Source organism: Ornithodoros turicata, chromosome 6 (assembly GCF_037126465.1).
Source record: "Ornithodoros turicata isolate Travis chromosome 6, ASM3712646v1, whole genome shotgun sequence".
NCBI classification, from domain to species: domain Eukaryota; kingdom Metazoa; phylum Arthropoda; class Arachnida; order Ixodida; family Argasidae; genus Ornithodoros; species Ornithodoros turicata.
This window is the reverse complement of record NC_088206.1, coordinates 49858770-49886412: the sequence shown is the minus strand read 5'-3', so window position 1 is coordinate 49886412 and position 27643 is coordinate 49858770. Positions and strand designations below refer to the sequence as shown.

Below are 27643 nucleotides of genomic sequence, written 5' to 3'. Positions count from 1 at the left end.
GGCAAGCGTTACTACTATAGAGGCAACTGTAGAGGCAACAGAGGGTAACAAACACGCCTCTAGTTCCAATGAGAATGTAGACCCAGAAAATGGTGTACAGAAAAAAACCTATGCACGGAAAGCGGCTCTAGGTCAGGAAGCCGGACGAAATAATAGCAGCCTTTACGAGAATCAAGGTCAAGCTGCCAACCCAGAGCTAAGCCGGCTAGCCCGAGGAGGCAATAGACAATACCGCCAAGAGAAACCAGCGGAAGGCCCGAGGCAAAATGATGACTGCCGAAAGGTCCTACTTGTGGGAGACTCGAACGTCAATCGTTTTAAAGCGAACTATCTCCAACAAACGAGGAGAGACTCCAGAGTAAAAGTAATATTGCAACCGGGTAAGGGAATTAAAGAGGCAGCAGAGGCGGTACTGCATGAAAACCCCGACGAAGACACCATGGTCATTATCCACACGATGTTGAACGACTGTCTGAATAAGGAAGAAACAAAAGACGTCAAAGCCCAACTGGAGTGCTTAATACAAAAGTTCCCCAGCACATGCTTCCACGTGTGCACACAACCTGAAACACAACAGCTAGGAGAGGCTGTACACAATGACCTGAAGGAACTAAATGAAATGTTGAAAAAAGTCGAGAGTCAGAACGAAAATATCGAGTTGGTGGATATGAGGTGGATACAGGAGAAGATAAAGTACCCTTTCAACGTAATCCACTATACAAGGGCATCAAGCGATGCAGCCGCTACACAGCTAGCAAAGCGCACACTAGCTTCTTTAAGGAAGGGACGAAGAACAAAAGAAACACAAGGGGATCGTCACCGAACACGACCCAACAGTGGAAAACGAAAAACTTCCCGCCCGCGCTACGGACTTACGAAGCACAGACAAACCTGGCACCCGAACCAAACCTCACAGTGGATGCCCTACCCGCCCTACCCGCCATTTGCGCCGCTACCGCTCTACGGTCCTCCTCCCTGGATGACGTAGAACAAACAAGTGCACAACTCAATGGTAGACACCGCCGGAAAAAACACAGGAGAAAGAAAAACAGAACAATTCAAGAGACCATCAGAATCGGCGTACTAAACCTACAAGGTTCAAACCCACTTAAATGGAAAGAACTGCAAAACAATGCAGAGGAGGAACAGATTGACGCCTATGTGGTCACTGAAACACATCTACGGAATATGGAAACACCAACTCTAGAAGACACATGGGGATGGACAGGCAGAAATAGGAACACAGGAGACAAAAAAGGTGGCGGCTTAGGAATTATGTTCAACAGAAACAATGTCAAAGTTAAAAACCTTGAGAAAAATTGTGAAGAACACATGTGGGCATCTGTAAAAATACATAATATGGAATTTCTAATATGCGTAGTATATTTGGCAACGCAGAAAGAGGAGGCAGGGTGGAATCGGGCCATCTACGATTGCATCACCAGAGACCTTGCCGACATAGATACATCAACTCCAGTCATAATAGCAGGAGATTTCAACGAACATATAATCGAATTAGACGGAAAGGAGGATAAACCCTGCCTGGTTAAAAAGCTAAGCTCTCGTAACAATCTGCGCATTGTAAATTTAATGGATAGTTGTACAGGAAAGTACACCTGGAGTAGGAAAACGCTGCAAACAGCGATTGACTACATATTGGTAAACAACGTGCTCTGTGAAGAACGCTTCCAAATTGTAGAAACACACATAGATGAATCCAAACACTATAGTTGCACTAGCGACCACAACCGAATTAAGCTGACAATTAAAGCCAAGACAAGAAAACAACATCGTCAACGCATACCAAAGAGAGCAAGGAAAAGGAAGTGGGATTTGGACTCTGATGGTAACACAGAAACCTTTGCTGCAATCTTAGAAAAAATACTGGAGGCCGAAGACAATATGGACTACGAGAACTTCATAAAGAATATGAAAGAAACCGCAGAAGTTGCAATAGGGTACATATGGCTCGATCCTAAACAAACAAAACATCCATGGTTTGACGACGAGGTGGAAAGAGAAATCCAACAGCGCAAACTTCTCAACCGGGAACACCGACAATCCATTCGGAAAGGAGCCAATCAAGAACAGGAAGAAACTTGGAAGAGATACTTTGAGCAAAAGGAGGCAGTTAAAAGCCTCGTTGCAAAGAAAATCAAAGGCTACAACAAGCGAATCGAAGAAATTGTTACAAAATCAGGGAGGAAATCGGGAGAATACTTCTGGCGATACATTAACCTTTTACAAAACAAGCATGAACAGGAAGACGAGGTCACATTGGAACAGATTACGATACCTGGAAGCTGGGAACACTGTGAACCGAAGGAACGACTCGCCCAATACTTCCGTGCCCAGCAAGAGATACTCAATAGTAGAGCAAAGACAAGACAAACCGATAATATACAGCTGGACAAGGAGACGAAACGTGATGACACTTGCGCTCTCAACCTAAACGACACAATCACTCTCGGAGAACTCCAATTAAATATTAAGAAAATCCAAGCGAAAAAGGCATCAGGACCGGACAACATTCCAAATGAATTTTTAAAAGCGCTGAAAGACATTGCTTTGGAAGCACTTATGCAATGCTATAACCACATCATCAATTCCAAATCAATCCCAAAGGACTGGAAAACATCGAGAACAAAATTGATCTGCAAACCTGGGAAAGAAAATACAAAGATCGACTCATACCGCCCTATTGCAATACAAAGTAATATTTATAAACTCTTTACCTCCATCCTAAACACCCGACTCCAACAGCATTGTGAACATCATAACATCTTCAGCGAAGTACAGAACGGATTCAGACGGAATAGGCGGGCAAGTGATAACATTTTTATTTTAACGCAGCTCATTGAGATACGGAACAGAAATAAAGAGACAACACTCCTTGCATTCCTCGACCTCGAGAAAGCGTATGACGCCGTGGACCACATGATTATGTCTGCGAAACTGACTGAAACAGGCCTTTCGAAAGACGAAATATTACTGCTCGAGAAACTATATGAAGATACAGAAACAACCAGCTGGGCAAACACAAATCAAATTCAGTACCAGTCAAGGTGGGGCTAAGGCAGGGTTGCCCCCTTTCCCCAACCTTGTTCAACATATATATAAACAACCTACTGCTGCGCTTGCAAAGCGAGTCAAAGGGGATCACCGTGAGAACTTTGACAACAACTGGACAACCAATAGATACAGCAGTCGCAGCGCTGGCCTTCGCAGACGATATCGTTCTAGTTGTGCCATCGGAAGAAAGCCTGCAACATATGCTGAACATATGCACTGAAGAAGCCGAGAGTGATGGGCTAAAGTTCAACGTATTAAAAACACAATGGATGGCTTTCAATAGCGAGGACCCAAGCAATTTGCATTTCACACTCCAAGATCGCCCTATAACCCGCACCCAAGAATACAAGTACCTGGGAATCACTTTCACTAGTGACGAACACTACCTGAGTAAGCACGAACAGAACGTAGTCAAAAAGTCTAACCAATTGAAAGGGCATATCTGGAACTCTGCAAGACATTCCTATAACCGATATAGCGTAGGAAGACTACTTTGGAAATCTACAGCGGTCCCTGCCCTTACTTTCGCGAATGATGCGGTTGTCTTCTCGCCAGCTACAATCAGGACCCTGGATCAACATCAACGAGATCTCGGAAAATGGTTACTAGGGGGTAACTTTGCAACAGCCAACGTAGCTATCCAAGGAGAAATGGGGTGGGCGACTTTCGCAACACGAGACGCAAAGTCCAAAACACATTACCTAGGACGATTAATACACCTACCGGAAACATCTATAGCAAAAAGAATTTTTCAGCATACCCGATACCTTGGTATCAAAACAGCCTGGATAAAGAAAATAAACCAGTATGATAGGAAATATAGCAGAGGCACGAGGCGCCATAAAGCCCGCAACGAGAGAGAGTGGTCAAAAATCACGGCCGAAGAAATCAAAACGACGGAGACTGAAGAATGGAAAAACAATGTAAAGAAAAAGCAAAGCCTCAAATGGTACGGTAACCACAAGTTGAAACCCGAAGTTTGCACCCAATATACAGGAGACAGAGCCAGCGCGCTGCTTTTCCAAGCACGTACGGGGTGTCTGCTAACAAATGTCAGGAGGAGTGAACTTTTTGAAGAAGTGGATCCCACTTGTCAGCTATGCGGCAAGGGGATGGAGAGTCTATATCATATATTGACAGAATGTGACACGCTTCAACCAGAGAGCCACGAAACAACAGAAAACCAACAAGACCTCGTCGCCTGCCTATTCTGGGAAACCGAAACCACATCGACAGAACGGCTCAACCATGCGCAGCGCCGCCTTGTGAAGTGGGAGCAACTAAAAAAACAAAAATCGACAACATCTGGACAGACATAAGTGACAATGTGTATTTTTGTGTGTGTGTGCACGTTTTTATCTAATTAGTTTTATTTGTTAGTCCACAGTTGAGTAGAGTAGAGTAGAGTACCGTGCACCTAGTCCCTTTTGATACAGGGCAGATCCCAAAAATAGGTTCACAGGTGCGAAAAAATAGACAAAAATAAAACTAATTAGATAAAAACGTGCACACACACACAAAAATACACGACTATCCTTGACTTTGCTGACCAAGAGCGAGGGAGGCTCCGCCTCCAAATGGCGCGCCAATTGGAGGACTCGGGAGGCGGAGCGCTGCGGCCTCTGCTCTTGCCTAATAGATGGCGCATCGGTAGCGCTCGGCTCGGGATATGTGAGCCGCTTTCGTCTGCTTCTTCCGGTAGAGCTACGACCTTGAAGCCTCTGCTCTCGCATAAGAGATGGCGCAACATTGGCGCTCGGTAAGGGCACGTGTGGTCGCCATAGCTTTGAGCCTCGACCTTGAGACTGGCCGGTAACCTAAATTCCATGGCGATAGCAAACCATAGTGCGTAGTTTTGACGATTATGCTTCATGGATGTGTCATTACATTACCAAATTTTTGGCCAGTTCGATGTTTCAGTCCGCTCTTATGCGTGAACATTGTCTCAGCTCATGAAAAAGGAAAGAAATGTTGCTGCGTTTGTTCTACTCTCGTACTGAAATAAATCATTCAAAATAATTGTACTGTGTGTTTCTTTTTTCTTTTTGTTAGTTACGCAAGTATACTGCGTAGTTTTGACGCTTATGCTTCATGGATGTGTCATTACATTACCAAATTTTTGGCCAGTTCGATGTTTCGGTCCGCTCTTATGCGTGAACATTGTCTCAGCTCATGAAAAAGGAAAGAAATGTTGCTGCTTTTATTCTACTCCTCGCAGTTAAATAAATCATTTAAAATAATTGTACTGTGTGTTTCTTTTTTTCTCTCTTCTTTTTGCAAGTAACGATGAAAGATGAAAGTCACTGAAAAGGTTATTAGCCAGCTGTAGGGATCGAACCCACATCTTCTGGATTACTGGTCCAGGGCTGTACCAGCTGGCTAACCTTTTCAGTGACTTTCATCTTTCATCGTTGATTTCTTAGGCAACTTGAGGCTTTGTTTGTGTCTGTCCCTTCTATGTTGTTCCAGCCTCAGAACATCAGTTTCTCTCTTTTTGTAAGTAGTTACGCAAGTATGTAAAATGGAAAGAAATGTTGCTGCTGGTTCTACTCCTCACACTGAACTACATCCTTTGGAATAATTATACTCTGTTTCTTTTTTTCCCTTTTTGTAAGTAGTTACGGAAGAAACTAATTGTACTGTGTCTTTTTTTTTTCTTTTTGTAAGTAGCTACGTAAGAAAATAATTGCACTGTGTGTGTGTCTTTTTTTTCTTTTTCAAGTATATAGTTATGGAAGAAACTAATTGTACTGTGTGTGTGTTTCCTTTTTGTAAGGGTTCCGGGACATTTGATCGAACGTCGTTTGGTCGAAAGCTGTTTGATTGAACGCCGGACATTTGGTCGAAAGGCATTTGATCAAACACCGTTTGATCGAGACGGCAGCGGTCGTTTGATCGATTCTTTTATTCGTTCGCTTGGAGCGTTGATGAAACAAAAAAGAAGAAAACAACAAAAGAGCTTCAGTTCTAAATGCTGTTATCCCAAGGAATATTTCACTCTGTGTAATCCGCTCGCCAATAAACGCATTCCTCATACTAATCCACTTTTTCGCATCCAGAAGGCGATCCGATAATGTGCCTTTTTTTTCCCGCTATTTATTTGCATTAAGTGCTGAAACTGCGTTTGCAGGAGCTTTGAAAGTAAAATTAGACGTGTAGCTCCACTCTCATGTCCTCGTGGCTGATACTGCCTCAGCGTATTGCTAAAAGTACGCGCAAACATTTCATTTGGTAAAATGCTCCGCAAACTGGGACAATTTTCTCCTACGCCCACGCTAGCGTGAGACATGTGGTTCGCTGCGATTTTCCAACATATCTGCCGGAAATATGCAGAAGGTATAAGGGCCTTGGGGAAGTGCTTCTTAATCTTGTCACGTTGTCTGTGTGTCCTGTTTCATCGCCGCTGCCGTTTCGATCAAACGGTGTTCGATCAAATGGCTTTCGTCCAAATGTCCCGCGTTCGATCAAACAGCTTTCGACCAAACGACGTTCGATCAAATGTCCCGGAATCCCTTACAAAAACGAAAGAGTTTATTCCGTAGCTACTTACAAAACGAAAAAGACACACACAGTACAATTGTAAATTATATATTTCAGTGCGAGGAGTAGAATAAAAGTAGCAACATTCATTTCCTTTTTTATCAGCTGAGACAATGTTCACGCATAAGAGCGGAGCGAAACGTCGAACTGGCCAAAAGTTTGGTAATGTAATTACACATTCATGAAGCATAATCGTCAAAACTACGCAGTATACTTGCGTAACTACTTAAAAAAAATGCAATAAGCGGACTAGGTCGACTTATCCACTTTTTACTATTTTTGTTGCAATGACATCGACATACCAGCATGCACCTGCCAATGAAAACTTGGGACCTTATTGCTATTTGTTGACCAGCTACAGCATGGTAAAAAAAAACGGGAAATGCATGTGTGTCAACGGGACGGACAATCATATCAGGCCCTTTTTCTCATTTTGGGATTTTTCGACTTATCCCCTTATTGCATAAGAGGTTCAATTATTTTAAATGATTTATTTCAGTGCGAGGAGTAAAACAAAAGCAGCAACATTTCTTTCCCTTTTCATGAGCTGAGACAATGTTCACCCATGAGAGCGGGGCGAAACGTCGAACTGGCCACAAATTTGGTAATGTAATGACACTTCAATGAAGCATAATCGTCAAAACTACGCACTATGGTTTGCTATCGCCGCGGAATTTAGGTTACCGGCCAGTCTCAAGGTCGAGGCTCAAAGCTATGGCGACCACACGTGCCCTTACCGAGCGCCAATGTTGCGCCATCTCTTACGCGAGAGCAGAGGCTTCAAGGTCGTAGCTCTACCGGAAGAAGCAGACGACAGCGGCTCACATATCCCGAGCCGAGCGCTACCGATGCGCCATCTATTAGGCAAGAGCGGCGGCAGCAGCGCTCCTCCTCCCGAGTCCTCCTATTGGCGCGCCATTTGGAGGCGGGGCCTCCCTCGCTCTTGGTCAGCAAAGTCAAGGATAGTCCTTACATAGTCCACAAGTCCTTACATAGTCCTTAGATAGTCCTTACATAGTCCTTCCTTACATAGTCCATAGTCCTTCCTTACATAGTCCTTAGTAGACAAGTCCTTACATAGTCCTCACATAGTCCACATACAAGGATAGTCCTTACATAGTCGTTACATTCGTGCTGCACCACTCGTTCTTCGCGTGGTGTCAGCGGTCCCAAAAAGTCAAGGTCATGTCGTTGACAGCCTTCAGATCCTCTGTTTCGGACATCACGCAGCCGGAGAACGCCTGGCGTCTCCGAAGCGGTAGCAGATGCTCCGGCCTGCGCGATGTTGCTCTCCTCGATCATGTGTTCCCAGGTCCAATGAGAAGCGCCCCTACCACCCACGCCACATAGTGACGCGCGTGGCGGCGCTCATCGCATGTCTATTGTGAAGGCGAAGGAGGAAGTTTCGCGCACGGGAGATTCGGAGAACCGATCAAAAACAGAAACGAAGTTGTGGTCCTCTAGACTGCTCCTTTAAACGTGCAGTGCAACATTTGTTTCCTTTGGAAATTGCGTGATACAATGAGCATTCACATTGCGGGGGAGGATGTAAAGTTTACGATTATTTTCTGTTTTCACCAATTTTAAGAAAAGGATGTTTGCACGAGACCAACGAAGACTAAATTGCTCTCATGTTTTGATCTCTCTTACTTTTTCAAATAAACCTGGAATGGTTGGGTGACATCTGCCTCTCTTCCTTCTGACGCTGCTACAACCTAGATCATGTGCAACAAAACACTTATTCAGAGTGACATTTCCCAAAAAAGTAGTCAAAATGAAGATGACAACGTTTCCTTGTGAAGGATTTTACATAAGTTTTCTGTGCATTCAAAATAATGCCATTAACGATGCACCAATCATGAATCATGTTGATGTCGTTTTGCAGCAGCAAACAGTCATTTGGGGGTGGAGGTTGGCAAAAGCAGCAGCATTCGTGCATTTTCAATGGCAAGACAAATGTCATTTACGAAGAGAATAGGCCCAAGGGTTGCACCTTGAGGGACTCCATGTAAAGCAATGTAGGGCCTCGATAGAGCAACTAGGACTTGTGCAAAATTCTTGCGTTGTTTTAAATGATCAGCGAATAATGAGCAAAGAGGTCTACTTACATCGTACCAACTCATCTTCAACACCAAAGCACTATGAAACCTAATCAAAAGCCTTAGAACAATCGTGCAACATGTAAGTGCAATCAACTTGACCACCACTTTCAACCAGGGTGTCTGACCGAAACCGTACCCGAACTGTAATTTTTTTCGGAATAGAACCCGAACCCGAACCAAAATTTTCATGACACTGTTGAACCCGAACCGGAGCAGAACCGGAAAAAATAATAGCGGTAACGGGTTCGCAACAAAACGGTTCGGACATAAAAGAAGTCAGCATAAGAGTTCAAATGCCCCTGAGCGAGGACACATTGGACTCCATATCATATATTTCGCAAACTGTCACCTAGCAATCAACCGAGAACATACAGTAGGTAAGCTTTCAGCATTTTCTAACACGTTGATGCGCAGTTGTGCTTGTGAGCGCCGCGGCAAGCGCCCCACGCACACGCTGCCACGCGGACGAATGAAACAGGGATAGAGTAGGCCAGTTGTGTAGCTCTATAGGACGAATATGCGATAAAGCAAACGCCCAACATTTCCCTTTACACGTGAGTAGCAAAAATTAAACAACTCAGAAACATGAGAAGTGGAGAAGGAGCGTACGCCGAATGGTGGTGGTTTGAAAGGTAAATGTAATCCTGCCCACTTGTAGTACATTGATACATTACTTTGTGTTGTGGATTAACTGGTACACTGCTGTGAGCTCGGACAGAGCAAGGCTGGCAGACTTATTTCAGTACGGTTTTAGATCGATGCACTCTGCGAACGCAGTGTGCTGGCAATTACCGTCATCTATGTAAAATGCTGTCCATCTTATTAGGCTTCCTTTAAGTGTATCTTGCTGGCACTGTGCGCGTGAAAAAGATTTTTGGAATAGAAAGTAGCAGAACTACACTGCTTCATCAGTGTGGATTTGCAAGTGTTCATCCTATTCTCCTTCCTTTCGCTCAAGGGAGAACCTGGCAGCTAAAAACGTCAATGCAGACAACAGCAGTAAGCTATTAGTCATGCATTTCATGATAAAAGCAGTTTTATGGATATATATAAAATGGAAGCTTTGAACCGGTTCCCAAACCGGTTCAGGACCGCGAACCGGTTTGCGAACCGGTTCGATTTCTGGCATGACCGAACCGGAACTCAACTGGTACGAAATCCCAGCAACGCGAACCTGAACTGAACCCGTATTTTTGCGGTTGGACACCCTGTTTTCAACAATAGGAGCAACAATATTCAAAAAGGAAACTAAATTGGACTCAGTTGACTGTCCACTCACAAATCCATGTTGCGTCACATTGATTTTACTCTTAAAATACCATGAGGGTTGCTTACATAGCACTATTTCAAACAGTTTGTCAAAAGGCGATAAAAGGACACCGGCCTATAGTTTCAAACGTCAGCACTGTCTCCAGATTTGTGGATCGGAATGACAATGCTATTTTTCCACAATGCAGGGAATTGACAACTACGTAAAGACAGATTAAAGATATGACTTAGAGGATTAATGAGCAGGGCCCCGCACCCCTTCACAACAAAGGTGGGGATGTTATCAAACGCCAAAGACGATTTAGGCCTTAGTTGTCTGATGGCAGCTAACACTTCAGAAGAATCAATAGAATATATAGCGTCAAGTGAGTGCTTCATAAGTGGGGAGCCATACTACAGTCAGTCTGAATTCTTTGAAGTGAATAAATAGAAGAGATACTCTGCAAGAGATTTGACGATATAATGCGATTCACTTATTCTCTGCCCATGCCGGTCCTTAACAACCGTAGGATGTACGCCAGTAGATTTATGCGATTTACTGTGACTTATCACGTCAATACAGAGCCTTCACCTATGCTCTAACCCCGAATATTGTACACGGCCAGCGCCGTGAAAGCACCTGTGATGAATCGCATTTCTGTGTAAATAGGCCTATAGCAGAATAAACATTCCACTTCTCAAGCAAGTAAACATAAACATATGGAGAATGTGTGCGTGCGTGCGTGCGTGTGTGTGTGTGTGGGGGGGATATGTTTCTTGAGAGAAAAACAGGAGACTGGGAGTGGGATTTTGTGTGTACTGTTTGCCCCCCATCCCCCTTATGTGTTCCAGACTCTGAACAACCATCACAAAGCTTTTACACTTTTTTTGTTTGTGTGTGCAAATTTTGCACTTTGGCATTACTTGTTTGTTTCAGTGTTGTGGTTTTAAGGAAGTGTTTATTTCCTTTACTCAGATGATGGACGCACCCCTGTTATGCATTGTTCGTGCATTGGCAGGGCGGTGCTGTTCCAGAGACACCTTTCCTTAAAGCCGGCGTATGGGCAAAATACCAGGAAATTGTCATCAGATAAGCCGCAGAGCGCCCGTGAGAAAAAAAATAAATTGCGTATAAGCTGCGGCTAATACATGTGAAATTACGGTAATTAAATTATGGCTTGAGGATGGATGAAACATGAAACGATAAAATACTTGAATGCTTCGTTGACAGTTGAGTTCAAATAACAGATTCTTTTGGAAGTATAGTATCCAGGACTGTGATAATATCCGCTGATGTCGTGCTCGTGTCCAGACGAGAAATGAACACCGCAATCCGCGACGTCACGGGTAAAACAGCCTATTGATTGGCTGTCATGGTGCAGCGCTGGAAATGAGCACTGAAAAAGTTGATGGGAGCTCAACTCAGACAAGCACTGTTTTCCAGCGGCTCATAGCGAAATAGGAGGAAAAAATGGCGCTGTTTTCAAACACCGTGGAGCAAAGCGCTGTATGTGAGAACCGGCCCTTATACCAGTGCGTCCATCTATTCCAGCATCTATTGTTGAGCATGCTATGAAACTGGGAAAGGGGTATCAAGGTCTCGACCAACGATTGCAACATGTGCAGCAAAACCAGCTCTTTCCTCCATTTCTGGAAATGCATGTGAGGTGGCACATGCATTGCCATGTCTCCATTTTCTCATGCTGTCATGTTGCCATGTAAACAATGTCTGTGGTGTCTCTGCTTGTTTCTCTGCGCTTCCGGTGGCTGCTGTTACCATGCAGGGTGATGGTGGAGGTGCTCGACATCAGTATCCTGCCCATTTCGCCTTCTACGTCCTGTAAAGGCAGGTTCAGGCCATCTAATTCTAATGGCAGTTTCGTGTGATGCTTTGGGGCACTTTTTTCTGCCCTGGATCTGAGCAGTAAATTCGGATGGTGCGGTCAGAGCAAGATCCGCATGTTCGGGTGATGCAGTACGGAGCAGTTTTTTCGCTCCTGCCGCGAGAGGCCGAGCCAGAACTGCCCTGGCACTCGTTCCTTCTGGTCTCGACAGCGAGCACGTGCGTGTGCGCCTCACGAATGTCGTCTGCTTGCGCCTGCGACTGTGTGCCTGTCATCTGTTTCTTTGTTGCGTTCACCATTGACGACATGGATCTTCACGAAAGCAGCAATGAAAGTTCAATTGACTCCGACATTGCGAATGACGAAGAGGAAGGCGTGAGCTGCTCCTCTCAAGCTGTGCTCAGCATATTTGGACTCCCGGAAGTCAAAACACACGTTGCGAAGAATATTATATCGCGAAGGAAGACACACCTGTAGTACTCTGGATGAGTGACATTTAAGCATTGTACACTTTAGGCATCACAACAACATGCTGCTCCACCTTTTTGTGCTCGCCATGATGCAGGAAACAGACGACAACAGGTGAAAGCAGGTGAAAGCGTACTGCACAGTGCCCCTGGTGGAAGAACGGTAGAGCGTCCAGCAAATTCAGGTGATGATTGCCCCAGAGCTACTCCCATGTACAGCGTGGGCCTGGGCACTCTCACTCAGATTACCAGATGCATCACCCGAAATCCTCATAAGGCTGCACACAGAATGCACGAGCATAGACCTCACAAACACAAGTTAGAAGCATCTGAGGAGTGTGGAGCCACTATTAAATGAGCTCAAGAAGACCCACCAGAAGCTAATTTGAAAGTACTTTACAGGATCAATGAGGTGACATTTAACATCACTCGAAATTCTGCCTCATCTGTCAAGCTGTCCACCAGGTCACCATGCAAAATATTTTCCCTCTGCAGTGCTGTGCAGTCGAATTTACAAAAAACGGTTGGAGAAAGCAGTCGTATTATGTAGATCAAACATCAGTGTGCCTCAACATTCACCTTTGCTAGCTGAAAAAGTAGAGTTGAATCTCTCTCGGATGATACCCCGCAGTTCCTGAAAGTGCGCTTGAGTGCTTGCCCTAATTGTCAACCTGATTTTGAAAATGCAGTGGTCAGGTGGAGACATCATTCCCAGCTGGGGAGGATGTGTCCACCCAGCGTAGTCGAAACCACACTCATTGTCCTGTCCCACAATAGCAGTTCAGTGAATAGTTCAATGAAAGTTCACTTAACCTTTCCCAAGCAGGGGTTGCCTTGGTTAGTTGGTGTAGTTAGACATGCCAGGTTAGTTATTTTCTGTCAGTCCCAATAAACCAAACAAATCCAAATAAATAAGTACAGCACAAAGATGAACTCTAAAATGTACCAATGTAAAAATCACTGCCTGGGTCAAGCTAGCACTGCCATATAGCTGCAACATAGGAAGGATGACATCAAGCCTTGGGCCTGTCTTGCATGAAAGAAGCTTGCAGTGGATTCCAGAGTGGTCTCTCAGAGCCCCCCGCAACACCCTCCTTAGTAGAGCCCTGGACCGGCAATCCAGAAGATATGGGTTCGAGTCCTACAGCTGGCTAACCTTTTCAGTGACTTTCACCTTTCACCCTCCAAATGTTTGGCAACCCCACACCCAACTTTTTTCCTGTGTACTACTGTTACAATGTAACAGCACCTCCCAATTTTTAATTTTTATGCAACCTCCCCCCCCCCCCCCCCCCCCGAGCTTGCGGTTCTTTATAAACTACTGTGCATCACCAGAAGCACTACCTCACAGTTTTGCGATTTGCAGGTGGACATTCAGTGTTGTTGCAGGTGAAATGCAGACACGTCCACAACACATCTGCGGATAGTGTGGGTAAACCTTGCAGTACCCATACCCACTAAACTATCCTTTTCCCACACTAACTTATTAATTTTTGTATTTTCCACTGTTTTTCATTGAGAAATATACCTGAGAAAGTTATCTTGTTTCACATACCTCATGGTCGTTTTGTCACCTTTCACAAGAGCATCTGTGGCCTTCACTTAAATAGCTAACAAATTCGACATAGAACATTATGCGAGACAGCACGCGCTTATGGAAATTTATCTGGTTTCCCTTCAACTTCGTTCTATATGGCAACGCACTATCATTTCACAATATTATAGTCAGATTGCACTGTTACCATGTCAGTCGTTTTTCCACGCAGACTTCGCCAGAGAGCTTAACCGCATGATACACTCAGAAGACAGAACTAAATCATCCAGAATGATATTATTCTGGATGAAGGCACCATTTCCTTGAGTTTGAGGAATAGGTGTTGCCTTCATGGACAGTTCTCCAGCTCGCTTGCTCACTCTTTGCAAGTAGAAATCCAGTGACGTGGCAGGTTGCAGGTAAAATGCAGGTGTGCCCACATTGCGTCTGCAAGTTGTGCGGGTACATCAGCATCACAATGTTGCAGGTTGTGGGTGGCACATCTGCGGGCGCATTTACTTACACGTGGTCACCTCTAGTTATAATTTATGCAAAGGGAAGTACAGTATAGACTTTAATAATATTGTACAGCTTAAGCTGTAATGCTGAAACCACTTGACAAATGTTTGAAATTTGGAATGTGCAGTTATAGCCACGTTCAATTGAAGCACGCCACCAGTGCCGTGAAGGCAGGGGCAGGAGTGTTCTTGCCATCTGTCTCCTGTATTTATTACATGCAAGGCTTTACAATAGAATTTGTTCCCACCACACATGTGCCGAGCATGCATTAGTGAAACAGGTTTTGGAGACTGCGTTGTACAGCATGCATGTTGCTGTTAGGTTGAACATGGCTATACCATCTTTCTTACCATTTAGGAATTCTTTATTTTCAGTCTTTTTTTTTTCTTTTTTTTTACTTACTTGCCTCAAACCAGAAGGTCCACCAAAACCAATTTTTGATTATTACATCTTTGCTGGACCACCATACCTTCATGTTCCCTGTTAACTGGACTTAATTCGGGATATTTCATCACTGTTTCAGGTCATCTGTTGGAATTTCGGGATCGAAGCAAGAGCTTTTCTACGCGGAAGTGACGGATGACATGAAGCAGACATCAGGTGGTGGGAATGTCATGGAAAACGAGATGGTCGAAGTAGTTGAAATCAGCATACCAGAAGCTTGGAAAATGATAACAGATGAAAGCGTCATGCGTCCCCCTGCGTGTCTCTTTGGAACTTTGTGGTTCCTAACGTGCAAGTACAAGGACGCAAAACCTGGTACTGCATGAGATATCATGCAGCTTTCTTTAGTGCTACTCCTGAACTTTAACATACCTTTAGAGTGGATGTACCGTTTCGGAAATGTAGAATTCAATAGGTGAGCAGTGAACCATCGTCACTGAGGTTTACATGGTACTGTATTACACACTGGCTAAAGTATACAGGGCGCCCCACACAACGGTCGCGAAGCCTTAAAAAAACAAACAAAACAAAGCTATATTTGTGGGTGAAGCCAACTGCATGTTGTTTCGGTCACATAAGCTGATAGTCAACATTTTCCCATTTATTTATAAATTTATTATTCCCATTAATTATCTAATTAATTAAAATTACTTAACTAACCTTTTGATTAGTGACTTGAGAGCCAAAGTGTCAATAGACAGGTCATAAAGTAAGCTGAGACATTTTCTACATGTCACTACTCATGTCATCCAGATAATTTAAAGGGGATTTAAATCATGATGGTCAGTTTCTATTATACATGCTCATTACCACCCCCCCAAGACACTCACAGCCTTTTATGCACAAGTAAGGACAAGAGACACTCTGGTTGCACCCTTCAGACCTTTCATTTCTTCTAATTTGAGCTCATCTTTCACGAATTCTTATAGTTTATCAAAGAAGCCAAAATGATTTACTTGACTTCACTAGCTACAACACATGTATATTAAAAGGAGTGCCAAACAGTATTTTCACTACCCATTTAGTTGGCCCTTGTCATGAGGGTATTGAAGGAAAAATGTATTGAAAGAGGAAAGGGGTTTTAGTAGACTGGAGAAGGTTCACGATAGCATTTCTGAAAATGTAGTAAACCTATCACACTACAGTACCTACGTATTCCTTTGAAGCGGCTGACATCACATTCCTCAGCTTTGACTTGAGAGCAGCCTTTGTCGTATCATTCTCATTTCGTGCTTCTGATTCACTAAAACTACCTGTTTTCTTCAGGTGAGTACAAGAAAATTACAGGCGACCAAGTGGTAGGTGCAGATTATTTAATGGCTGAGGAAAAAACGCAAACCCCAATGATGATGCATGCAGAGCGTGGACCATGGTCAGTGTCTCAACACACTCTGGCCCACTGTTGAATGGTATCACTGATGCCATCTGTTGCTGGCCTACTCAATTTCAAGCTGGTCATTGAAAAAGAACTGGTCATTGCTGAATAGACCACCTGGGAGCTGAACTTCACATGTGCATGAAGCTTGTCACGTCCATAAAGTAGCTTTTTGTTTGGCTGTGGGGCAAGATATTTTAAAAATATTGTTCATGCTGATCAGTACCAGGTTATCAGCACTGGACAGCTCGTTGGATGTGGGTGTTTGCTGTCTCTTCCAAAGAAGAAGACGTACAGCATTCTCTTTCATGTCTGTGCCTTTCGCAGTGGTGCTGTAGTTGTGTTTTGAGTCATTTTCCAGCAAGAAATAAATAACCAGGGTGTTAAAACAGGATGTGTTCTTGAATCCAGCAATTGACTCCATTGATCCATCAATGATCAGTTGCTCGACTTCTGCTGAAATTAAGCTTTGAAGTGCGAATCATGTGGACTAAAATTTGTCTACTCCAGGCACAGAGTGGCACTAGAGCAGGACTGCACACGTGGGATTCATTGCTGTTCTCATCCAGTGAATGGACCTGTAGAAGGTAAAAATGTCAAAGGATATGAACATCGGGAAAGTCAGGGCATCACAAATGTCCATGGTCCTACCTGACACTGCTAGTCGAAGGACATGGGGCACGATCTTCACCTTATCGTTGTTCTGTAATGCGCGTTAAATGCACCACTTCGCCCGTGATTCGCCACAAGCTCCCGCGCAAAGGCCAATCACAACGTTTATTTGAGGTTTCCAGATGGACATTGTGGCATGTATCATGGTGACAGCACCTGCACTGCTACATGATGCATGCCCATTGCTTGGCATTAAAATTTCTTCTCTCCCCCGTCCACTTGAAGAGTGAGGATAGAGCAAATTGCTGGTTTCACCTGCGACAGGATAGTATACAGGTCTGTGCTACAGTTGTGGGACTTGAATTGTATGTTTGGTGGAAATCTCCCTTTTCCTGATAGGGTTTATTTTTTGCAACTAAATTTTGTTCACCTTTCGTATCTAGGACTATTGTCCGCCGTTTTGTTTGCTGTTCCGGCACCTTGCAAAGCTTGCAATTCACATTGTGGACTAAGAAGCCAGGATGGACTGGTCTACCTTCACAGTCTGTATGACCTATGGTGTACCTCTTCAACTGCTTTCTGGTTGAGTGACGGTAGATGCGATACGTTGTGGAATGTTGAGTAACGTGGTAACCACTACGGAACAACGAGGGTGTCATGTGAGTGATCCCTCTATTGCTCCCCTTACAGAGTGCATTCCTGTTGCTGATATTCTGGGATATTTTGTGGTTTTAGTTGCATAATATTCTTCGCTTTTAAAGCGATAGGTAGAGCTTCTATATCCTGTGGCCAGCAGGATGTCTGTGTGATGTCTTGGGTGTCTCAGTCTCTCCATAAAAAAGCCATGTACATAATTTGAATACGTAACCATTCCATGCCTTGCAGACTCTTAGCATCTCAAGAAAAGCCACATTTGTTGTACCTTTACATGGATTACCTACTTACTTTTTTAACATGCGAGATGTCATCATTTTGACACGTGGAAGATGCCATGTGCACCATCAGGGAAAGGGCCAGGTGTTCCCTTCTGGCCTAATGTGGTTTTAGTCACTTTCTTTCCAAACCTCTCAGGCTAGTCAGAACTGATGAATGAAATGTAAAGTAAGTGCCAAACAGGTTAGAATCCTAATATAGAATACGTTTGTTTAATGACACTGGGGACTTTGGACTAGATTTGGATTAGCTTGACTTTAGCAAAAGCCCTCACGTGACCTTGCTTCGTTTCCGCGAAAAATCTTTTCACTGCAGCCAGTGGGGCTTGACCAGTGTTTGTGGTTTCGATATCAGACGGCTTACCATACCTGCAGTGAAGTACAAGCTTGCACCTCTGAAAGAGACTGAATGTTGGCTCGCTCCTCCATGTGGCCACACATGGTTCGTGCATTGTCGAAGCAGAATGGTGCAAAATGAGAAGCATGGCCAAAACTCAAGTGCCACTGAACTTGCAACTATGCATAATTGCTGCATCTCCACAAGGAAACTCGTGCATGGATCGTGCCTGGTCTGAACGCACATTGCCAAATTTAATTGCCACACCAATTGAGAAACATATTCTATATGTAACAATTTTGACAGTGGTGCTAGAAGTGAGAGACGGAGCTATCCCACAGGGGCTGCTTTTTAAAATTATTTTGAGAAAAATGTGTACAGGCTGTACTGCAGAATGTGTGCATTCTGTACATCAGGCGATGTTTTGAAATGGTACAGTACAGTATTATTTGAAACCCATGCCTAGACTGAAATTGCATTTGAAATTAAAGTGCCTTTTTTGCAAAGTTTGCTTCTTGTAGTGATGTTCACAGACTAAGTCAGTGCGTTCAGCATCGGTGATGCAGGGCAGAGCCAGAAGTTACACACCATCACTTCAATGATTGGGAACTGAAGGGGAAGGGTCTGACAAGGGGGCCCTGTGAGGTAAAGGTGCATGTGGCCCCACGATTTCTATAACAAGTTTTGCCTGTCAGATATGCAGTTTATAGGTGCAGATGGGGGAGTGTTGTTTCTAAAACATCCATTTGGGTCTGTTGGTACAATTCCTTGACGATAAAGCGCTAGAAGAGACAAACACAGACGACACAACATAGAGCACAAGTTGTTGTAGCATAGAGTTGTTTCTAGCAAAGTTAACTGACAGTTTCGTTGCTGATGATGGTGTTAGATTGGCTCTGCTATCTGCCGTGTCTGGCCAGTTGTTAATGGTCAGCTGTAGCAATACATAACCCCAGGCAGCGCTTGGTGTAACAGGAGACTGCTAAAAATACCATTAACAGTAGCACCCCAGCGCGGGGGGGTGGGGGGGAGCCACCCATACCTACTGGCAGGGGCGTCGGAACAGGGGGAGCGACGGCTCCCCCTTGTGAGGGAAGAACGAGGCGCCCGCTCTGCTTCCGAGAGGAAAAAGGTTTAATGAACCAAAAACCGAAAAGCACAATGGCGAACCTCGGCCCGTGACCACGAGACCCGCCTCGACCTCCTTTAATCCGCAACATCATCCCCGGCCGCGGGTGACGAGACGTCTGCTTCCAAACGGCAAAGCCTTTGAACTGGACGGGTTATGGTAGTGACGCTTGCGAGACGTACTGAGCATGCCCGCACTAACCCATCTCTCCCTCGTATCAACTTCGCTATGCGTCCGAGCTTCCAAAAAGGGGGACGAACATTATCTTCCTGAAGCACCACCACATCCCCTTTCTTGAAACGACTTTGGGTAGGAGACGCAGTCACGTGGGCAGACCTCAGCTGCAGAAGGTACTCGTATCTCCAGCGCTTCCAGAAGAGTTCCTTCGCCTTCAGCATTTCTCTGAAGTTGTGCCGGAGGTCCTCCGCGTCAGGCTGTGAGATGGCAGCGTGTTCGCCCGGTAGAGAGATGGCTCGTTTGCCTATCAGAAAGTGGCTTGGCGTGAGGGGTACGAGTTCCTCGACATCAGATGCGACGTGGGTTAATGGGCGGGAATTTACGAGAGCTTCCACCTCGCATAGGGCTGTAGTTAGTTGCTCGAAAGTAAGGCGGCTTCTACCGAGACATCGCCTTAGAGCAGCCTTCACGGTGCCGATGAGGCGTTCCCACCATCCGCCCCACCAAGGTGCTCGCTCGACGATGAACCGCCACTGTATACGGTGCTGAGTTGCAAAATCTTGTACTTCAGCTGTGGTGGGCGCAGACAAGATGGCTGCGCACTTGTGAAACGTTCGGGCGTTGTCTGAATAGACCAGGGTGGGCACACCGCGTCTTGAAACGAAGCGACGGAAGGCCAGTAGAAAGTCTACAGCGTTCATAGAAGATGCGAGCTCTAGGTGGATGGCTCGGGTGACGCCACACGAGAAAAGGACGATGTATGCTTTTCCTGATGCGGCGTTCGTGATGAACAGCGGTCCTGCGAAATCCAGACCAACTACCGAGAAGGGGTTGGCCTCTGTGATTCTCTCGCGGGGGAGGGGGGCGTTGGAACGCTAGCGAGTTCGGCGCGCTGCCGGCGGCAGCTGAGGCAGGAGTGTAGGACGCGACGAACCGTCTGGCGTGCCCGGAGGACCCAAAATCGGTTCCTGACTTGGGTGATAGTATCTTGTACTCCGGCGTGCAGGGCTTGTCGGTGAGCGTCGAGTATTACGAGATGCGTAAAGTGATGCTTCGATGGCAGAAGAATGGGGTGCTTTATGGCGTCGACCACGTTCAGTTGATGAAGACGGCCGCCGACGCGCATGATGCCGTTGGCGTCCAAAAACGGTTGGAACGCATGTAGGGACGATGATGGTTTGACGACGTTTCCTTTGCTGAGAGCGGCAACCTCATGGGGGAAAGCCTCAGCCTGCACGCGACGGATCCAAAAGTTCTCAACATGCGTGATTTCCTCAAGTGTGAGTGGACCAGACACGGATGGTCTCGCAGATCTAGCGTTGTTCGCAAATCTCAGCATCCAGGCGGTGACCCGAAGGAGCCTGGATAACGTCCCGTAGTCCGTGATCTCCATCCATTCTTCAATTGCGACGACTGCCAAAACGGAGGCATGTTTGACCACAGCTGGACATTCACTTGCTGGAGAGGCTCTGTCATCGGTTAATCGAATCCCTGGTTGGCAAAGCTGGTTTTCTGTACTCACGAAGGTGCCAAACGACGATGAGAGCCAGCCGGGACCTGTCCACCACAATCTGCAGCACTTCAGAGTGGTAGCGGATACGCCCCGAGTGAGCAAATCCGCGGGGTTGTCACTACCGCTGCAGTGGAACCATTGATCAGCGCGCGATGAAGACAAGATTTCGGTTGTTCGAGACTGAACAAATTGCTGGGTTTTGCTGCCAGATCCATGAATCCACTGAAGAGCGATGGTGGAATCTGTCCAAAAATGTACTGGCACTTGACTGAGAGTCTTCAGCGCGGAAACGTGACGGTAGAGACGTGTAGCCAAGAGGCAGGCAAGGAGCTCGAGACGAGGCAACGACACCTGTTTTAATGGTGCCAGACGAGCCCGTGCTATGAGCAAATGGACCAGAAGAGAGCCGTTGGGAGAAAGACTCCGCAAGTGTATGGCAGTGCCATAGGCTTTCGGACTGGCATCTGCGAAACAGTGCACATCGACGGGTGAGTTATCTTCAGGGAGAGCGCAGCGCGGGAGTCTGAGCAGGTTCAATTCTCCCAGGCTGACCTTCCACTTCTCCCAGATTGCGTTGTCTGATTCGCTAACTGGTTGGTCCCACGATAGGCCATTGCGCCACAGGTCTTGAAACAGAATTCTCGCAGATATAATGACAGGTGCGATGTACCCCAAGGGGTCATACACAAGTGAAAATGCTTTCAAGACGGTGCGCTTCGTGGCAGGGTGTGCGACGGCGAAGTCTGCTGCTCGAGTCGTGTTGAGAAGAAGACCGTCCGTGCTGCGATCCCAATATAGGCCGAGAACCTTGACGATGGGGTCGCCGTCGGAGGCATTGTCATAGGACGTGCCGTCCATGAGAAATCTCTCCCGCAGAACCGGAGAGTTTGAGGTCCACTTGCGAATATCCATTCCAGCGGATTTCAGTATTTCTACCGTTTCTTGGTATACCTGCAACGCATCACCGTCTGACGTGCAGCCGACGACCAGATCGTCGACATAAAACCCCGTCCGGATGCGGGATACGGTGTTGGGATAATCCGAGCAAACTACCTCAAAGTGGTGTTGTAGCGTTGCTGCTAGCAGAAATGGACTCGAAGTAGCTCCGAAAGGGACTCTAGTCATCCGCCACTCGACAAGTTCGAGATTGCTGTCGTTGGATGCCTGCCGTACATCCTTTACCCACAGAAAGCGAAGAAAATCTCTGTCTTCGGGGCGAATGATGATTTGCAGGTATGCCTTCCTGATGTCGGCGGTTAAAACCGTGGAGCTGCAGCGGAACTGCAACAGAAGATGGAGCAGATCTGCGTTTAGCTTCGGCCCTTTCATCAGGAGAGTGTTCAACGATTGCTGACCTGGCAAGTGGGACGACGCATCAAATACAACGCGGAGTTTCGTGGTGATCGCCTCTTGTCGCACAACCGCGTGATGGGGCATGTAATAAACGTTTTCTTGGCGGCTGGTGATCCCCATTACCTTCTCAGCATGACCTTCGTCAAAATACTCACGTATGACCTTGTCATACTGAGCCAGCAATTCTGGGTCGAAACGAAACCGACGTAGTTGCGAGAGGAGGCGCTGTAGAGCCGTATTCCTGTTATTGGCGCAGGCAGGGAGCCCTAGTTCTGGTTTAACCATTAGCGGGACGACGTAGCGACCGTCACATTGGCGTACATGGCTTGTAAAGTAGGCGGCCGCAAAGTCATCGTCGGGATCAGGAACCGGATCGCTTATGCCAAGGGCATCCAATCGCCACGCTTCCGAAGGGTCCATGTGGTCGAAGAATTCTTGTTCCTCGCAGGAAAGGGAGAGGACTGATACCACGGTAGACAGCGTTCGACTGGGTGACCGCTGGACTCCCTGAACGACCCATCCGAAAATGGTCTCCACCGCAGCAAGATCGCCAGGGAGACATTCCACTCGGCCGGTGACCAGCTTCCAATAGTAATCGGAACCCACCAGCAGAGCGATGTCCGTGGTGCAGCTCGTATCAGCCACTTCGAGGCCTCGCAGCGAGAGAAGGCTCATGGTTACGTCGTCCAAGGCTGGCGTAGACACGCGGCATAGTTCAGAAATGCCGAGGGCTTCAAGCTCGATGCACGACCGCGGATCCGAGATGGCTTCGAGGCGGACTTGCACCCGTTCGCAGTGGAATCTTCTGGGGTGGCGCGTACGTGCGAAAGAGAACACGGAGAGGTCCTCCTCACCAGTGATTTGGCACCCTAGCTCCTTCAACAGATCGCGACGTATAAACGTTTGTTGACTACCCGTGTCAAGAAGCAGCCGAATTCGCTTCTTGCCTGCAGGTCCTTCTGCCCAAACCGAGACTGTCTGAAGGCGTGCCATTCCAGATTTTGCATACACGTTCGAGGGTGATGAAGACATGACAGTCTGTGAGACGACGTCGTCCAACACTTCGCGCGGTGCCTCCATGTCTGCAGTCGCGGGGAGAGTGGTCGAACAATGCTGAGCCTCCGGACGTCTTTGAATGTCACACAATATGGAAAGGTGATGTCCGTGGCACTTCGCACAAGACAACCCAGCCGCAGATCGGCAAACCCGTGAAAAATGTCCGGATTTGCCGCACCTGAAACATCTTCCCGCTCTAGACAAACGATGGCGCATATCGGCTGCCGGTAAAACCGCCGTGCAGGACTGCAGCGGATGGTCCGGCGAATGCGAACACCCCTCATTTACAGATGAGGTAGCACGGCTCCCCCAGTCAAAGGCCACAGGGCGACAAGTTCTTGTGCGAATTTTCGTTTAATTGCGAGTAGAGTTGTTGCAACAGGAACTGGTTCAGTTGGCCATGACAGCTTCGGGATCCCCAAACTTATTGCTTCCAGATGTTTTGTCAGACGCGTTGGAGGGACAGTACAAGTGTGCGTCCTCCGGGTAGTTCTCGACCCCTTCGGCGGGACCAGGCATGGCATTTTTGGGTCGTTCGGACCGTTTACCGTAACCCGATGTGACGTGTTTTCGCCCAGAATCTTTTGGCCCCCGAGACCTGGGAATTGTCTTTGCACCCTGACGTTTGGAAAAGAAGTAAATTATTTTTATTTTATTTTTTACGTAAAGCGGCCACAGTCGGGTATTGTGACAGTGGCGTCGTGACTCTTTCCCGCCCAAGAAATAAGGGATGTTCCGTGGAGTGACTTGTGGGAGCCCCGTTTAACGATGTTTTATAAGGAATTGTTGGATGAGCTTGAGAGACTCGTCCCGTGGTTTGTCTGGAAGACGGAATAATGCAAACCCGAGGGGTATAGCAGCGGTTTTCCCGCCGGGAAAATTTGGGAATAGTGGCGCCGGCAATAGTAGCGGTATGGCTCGACGATCGGTTTGAAGTGTCAAGTGCAGGTTGCTGCACAGTGCAGTTAGATTATTTTTGTGACGTGTGCAAGTGTTGTGTGCCACGGTGTGACGTCAAGGAAAAGCCAGAAGACAACCCGCCGACAAGAAGACGTCTCAGCCCTCTTCGAATAACCTTCGGACTTCCCCACCTCTACAGCCAAGTGAAGTTGACGAGACTGACGTAAAAATTGTTTAGTTAGGTAGCCTATGTGGCAATTTTGTGTTTAAAGGTACTGTAAAGCAGTAGACAAGCATGATATGCCGGTGATGTGACTAGAGACTTTGTTGCTTTTAAATACCATATGCGGAACCATACGACCGACAACGCGCTATAAATATTTTTAATTTGCCATGAAGGATGCGGCGTATTGGAGCGGTGCGACGCCTGGTGTCAAACAACCCCCTGTACGGCGGGCAACACTAAAAATTGGTATTATACACTATGACATCGGAACTTCGTTATTTTGAGTAACCATATTATTAGTTTTCCTGTTTACCTATGCATTCTGAAACCCCTGTTAACAGTTTAAACTTTTAACCCCTGTTTTTGCGAAGTAACCCAGTGCTGGCCGCTGTTCGATAGGGTCTCTCCCTACTTCTCTGCTGCGCCTGCGCCCTCCTTTTGTTCGCGGCCTCTTTCGAACGAACAAACTCTGTCTGTGAACCTCTGTGAACAAACAAGTCCCGACGCTGTCTGGCTTCTTAAACGTCTGACACATTTTTTTTCAACGGCTCAGCATTTCATTTCAGTTCGCTTATCCGTTTATCCTCAGATATGGATCGTTGTGTGGATTGTATGGGCGGATTTTATGGTGGATTGTGGTGGATTGTTATGTCGGGCCCAGTGTTATACGCATGCAATATGGTTGCCGCCGTATGTGTCAGAAGTACGGATTCATTTCGAATACCTAGTACAGTGTTGCTCGTAATCTTTAATTGTAATTTTCTAATTAACTGCACCGTCGATTGGAATGAAACTTGCGCAGTTTTTTTCCTGGTGGCTTGGACTATCGAATAGCCACACTAAATGACATTTGATTGGTGCTGCTTTACAGTACCTTTAAGGATTTGTGCAACTTGTTGGGTAGCCTAGCGATTGTGATTTTAAGAAGCAGATATCACTTTTGTGCAATTTGTCGGGTAGCCTGTGTGGCGATCTTGACTGTGAGGAGCAGATATCACTTTTGTGCATCTTGTCGAGAAGCCTGTGTGGCGAGGTGGATTTTAGGTTTCTTGAGCTTAGAGTGTCTTTAGGTAATTTGTTGAACAGCCTGTATAGAATTTTAGTGATCGGTGAAGATTTGTCTAGCGTAATCGGAAGCCGTGTATTCATCGCGAGGCATCGCGAGGCCACTGCCCGTAATCCGTTTCACCCGCTGAGTCCGAACGTTGATTAGCACGGAGCTCCAGACTTTACTCAGTATGGCCCCGACCGAGCCCGTGACAGGCACCTGTAGGCTCTTGCTGAGCCCCACACCGCGCCTGGAAAGCCTGGTTTAACCGCAGAAGGCAAAAGGATTGAGGATCTGACGATATTAGCTTCCAGCCCCGGAGAATATAGTTCAAGATTTTCGTTGGAATTGGCGTCCTACAGTCGTGCTGTGATACTATTGGTACGGGAATCGTCGTTCCGTGCCGCGGCTCCCATGTAGACATGCATTTCATGTTCCTTCTGTTGTGTCTTCCATTGTTGGGCATGCCGCATCGGCAACAAGCTTACCAGACACAAATATCCTTGACTGGAAAAGTGAAAACTAAAACGTTTATCTTTCCTTGTTTATAAAGTATGTATAAAAGATATGTAAATTATGTTCTAATTACATTAACATTATCTTCTCACTGACATATTCATACACATTACTTCTGCAATGTCAGTTTAGGTCTGCTGTACAAGTATGCACATGTCGTAACTTGCCTGAGCACGTTTTCAATTTGTGTACCACCCTTGTATTGCTTGCATGAGCCCTCAAGGGAAATAAATGATGATGATGATGATCACGATGATGTTTATGGTAGCATTTTTTTCCGCTCCCCCAGTGGAAAAATAGTTCCGACGCCACTGCCTACTGGCTTTTTTGTATTTCTGGGTATTATCGGGGCTACTGTAAGGTATTTGGGATGTATTAAAGTAGCACAGAAGTCATTTTTAACACCCTATTTTCTTTGTATAAAACTGCTAAGCAGGCCAGTAGGATGCACCAGAAGAATTAATTCACCTCATAGAGTCATAATTATCGCAGAAATTGAATTTAAAGTACGCCGCAAAAAACGACCGTGCGCAGCGGCGGTGGAGAGCAGTACCAGCCTGTGATATGCCTGGGACCTCGCGCCGACGCTACAGGGGCCACGCTCGCTGATTGGTCCAGAGAAATGTTGTCTGCTACTCCACTGTCGTCTGCTACTCGGCTGTTCGTGGTTCTGAAAAAGCATTGCTCCTGGCTCGGGCATGATTCGGCCGCTCCTTCTATCCCCAATGGACCACTTCCATATTCGCGTCGCCCCTGGCGACGGAATGTCGAACGTCGTGTCTTTCCCCTCAATAATGGCGACACTTTTCGGACTGGCACGTTGCGTGGGAAAGTATAAGAAAGAGAAGATTGGAAGAAGAATGCGGAAAGAGTGAAAGCGCATTGTACTCATTACCAGACCTGAAACGCCCGCGTAACCTTGAAACCGATTATCTCCCCACAATGATCATGACAGTCGCCCGCAGGTTGGTCCATAGCGATGTTTTCCGCTCAAAGATGGCGGACACAGGCGCTGGGCATGCGCATACGCGTTGTCTTTCTTCTCCTGGGAAACTGGCGAAACTGGTTTACGGCGGCTACAGCCACTGTACGGGTGCGAAGGGACAGGGCGCTGACCCCGACTGACCAGCGAACCAGAACGAGTTGCCCACCCCTGTAACGTCACGGTGGCGTGGCATCATACTTATCCTCCTCGTTATACAGGTTATACCCGGAACGGCGAGTTAAGGGTGAACGCGCGGAGCCATATTTATATGCATTTTTTTCTGGGAAACAAATTGCACACATCAAACCCTTTCGCGCTATTCGGTAAAATGACACACACACTTTCATCGGACGTCTTAATCTGAATTTTTTTTGGATTGCCCTCTGTACTCCTTTAAGGTGGGATGGGGGTGTTGTCGTAGCGTAACCAGAAAGATATTTCGGGAGGTGTTCTACGGGAACTTTACATAGGGGAGAGGGTTCCACCTCTGTCTTTTTCTCCCAAATGCACTATCAAACGTACGATTTTGGGGGTTTCACCCCCCCCCCCCCTGCCCCCTTGCTACATCACTCCAAGCTGTGAAACTCCCTGTTATGCTTCATCAAGAGTCGTCCTGTGGCCAACTTCCGCTTGGGGCAGCATATGACCAGGAATGATCTCAGAGTCACTGTCAGATTGCACAGTACTACTAATAAACAAGGATTCGGCGTAGAA

The 27643-nt window shown here is 46.4% G+C and overlaps 2 protein-coding genes across 3 annotated transcripts in view; one reads left to right on the top strand and one right to left on the bottom strand.

The window, feature by feature from the left end:
• LOC135396645 (uridine diphosphate glucose pyrophosphatase NUDT14-like) overlaps positions 1-16537 on the top strand; it is a 33479-nt gene extending 16942 nt beyond the window's left edge. For both annotated transcript variants that reach the window (XM_064627727.1, XM_064627728.1), the window contains exon 5: positions 14850-16537. In XM_064627727.1, coding sequence (XP_064483797.1) covers positions 14850-15096 — 247 coding nt within the window. In that variant the 3' untranslated portion in view covers positions 15097-16537. The remainder of the gene's footprint in view (positions 1-14849) is intronic.
• A 3612-nt stretch (positions 16538-20149) lies between these two features.
• LOC135398608 (uncharacterized) lies at positions 20150-23278 on the bottom strand. The gene has a single exon (XM_064629994.1). It carries the CDS (start codon positions 23276-23278, stop codon positions 20150-20152), a length of 3129 nt encoding a protein of 1042 aa, XP_064486064.1.
• Between the last annotated feature and the right edge of the window lie 4365 nt (positions 23279-27643).

Coding starts and splice junctions, on each gene's coding strand:
- LOC135398608 (XM_064629994.1), bottom strand. CDS start 23,278: ATGGAGGCACCGCGCGAAGTGTTGGACGACGTCGTCTCACAGACTGTC.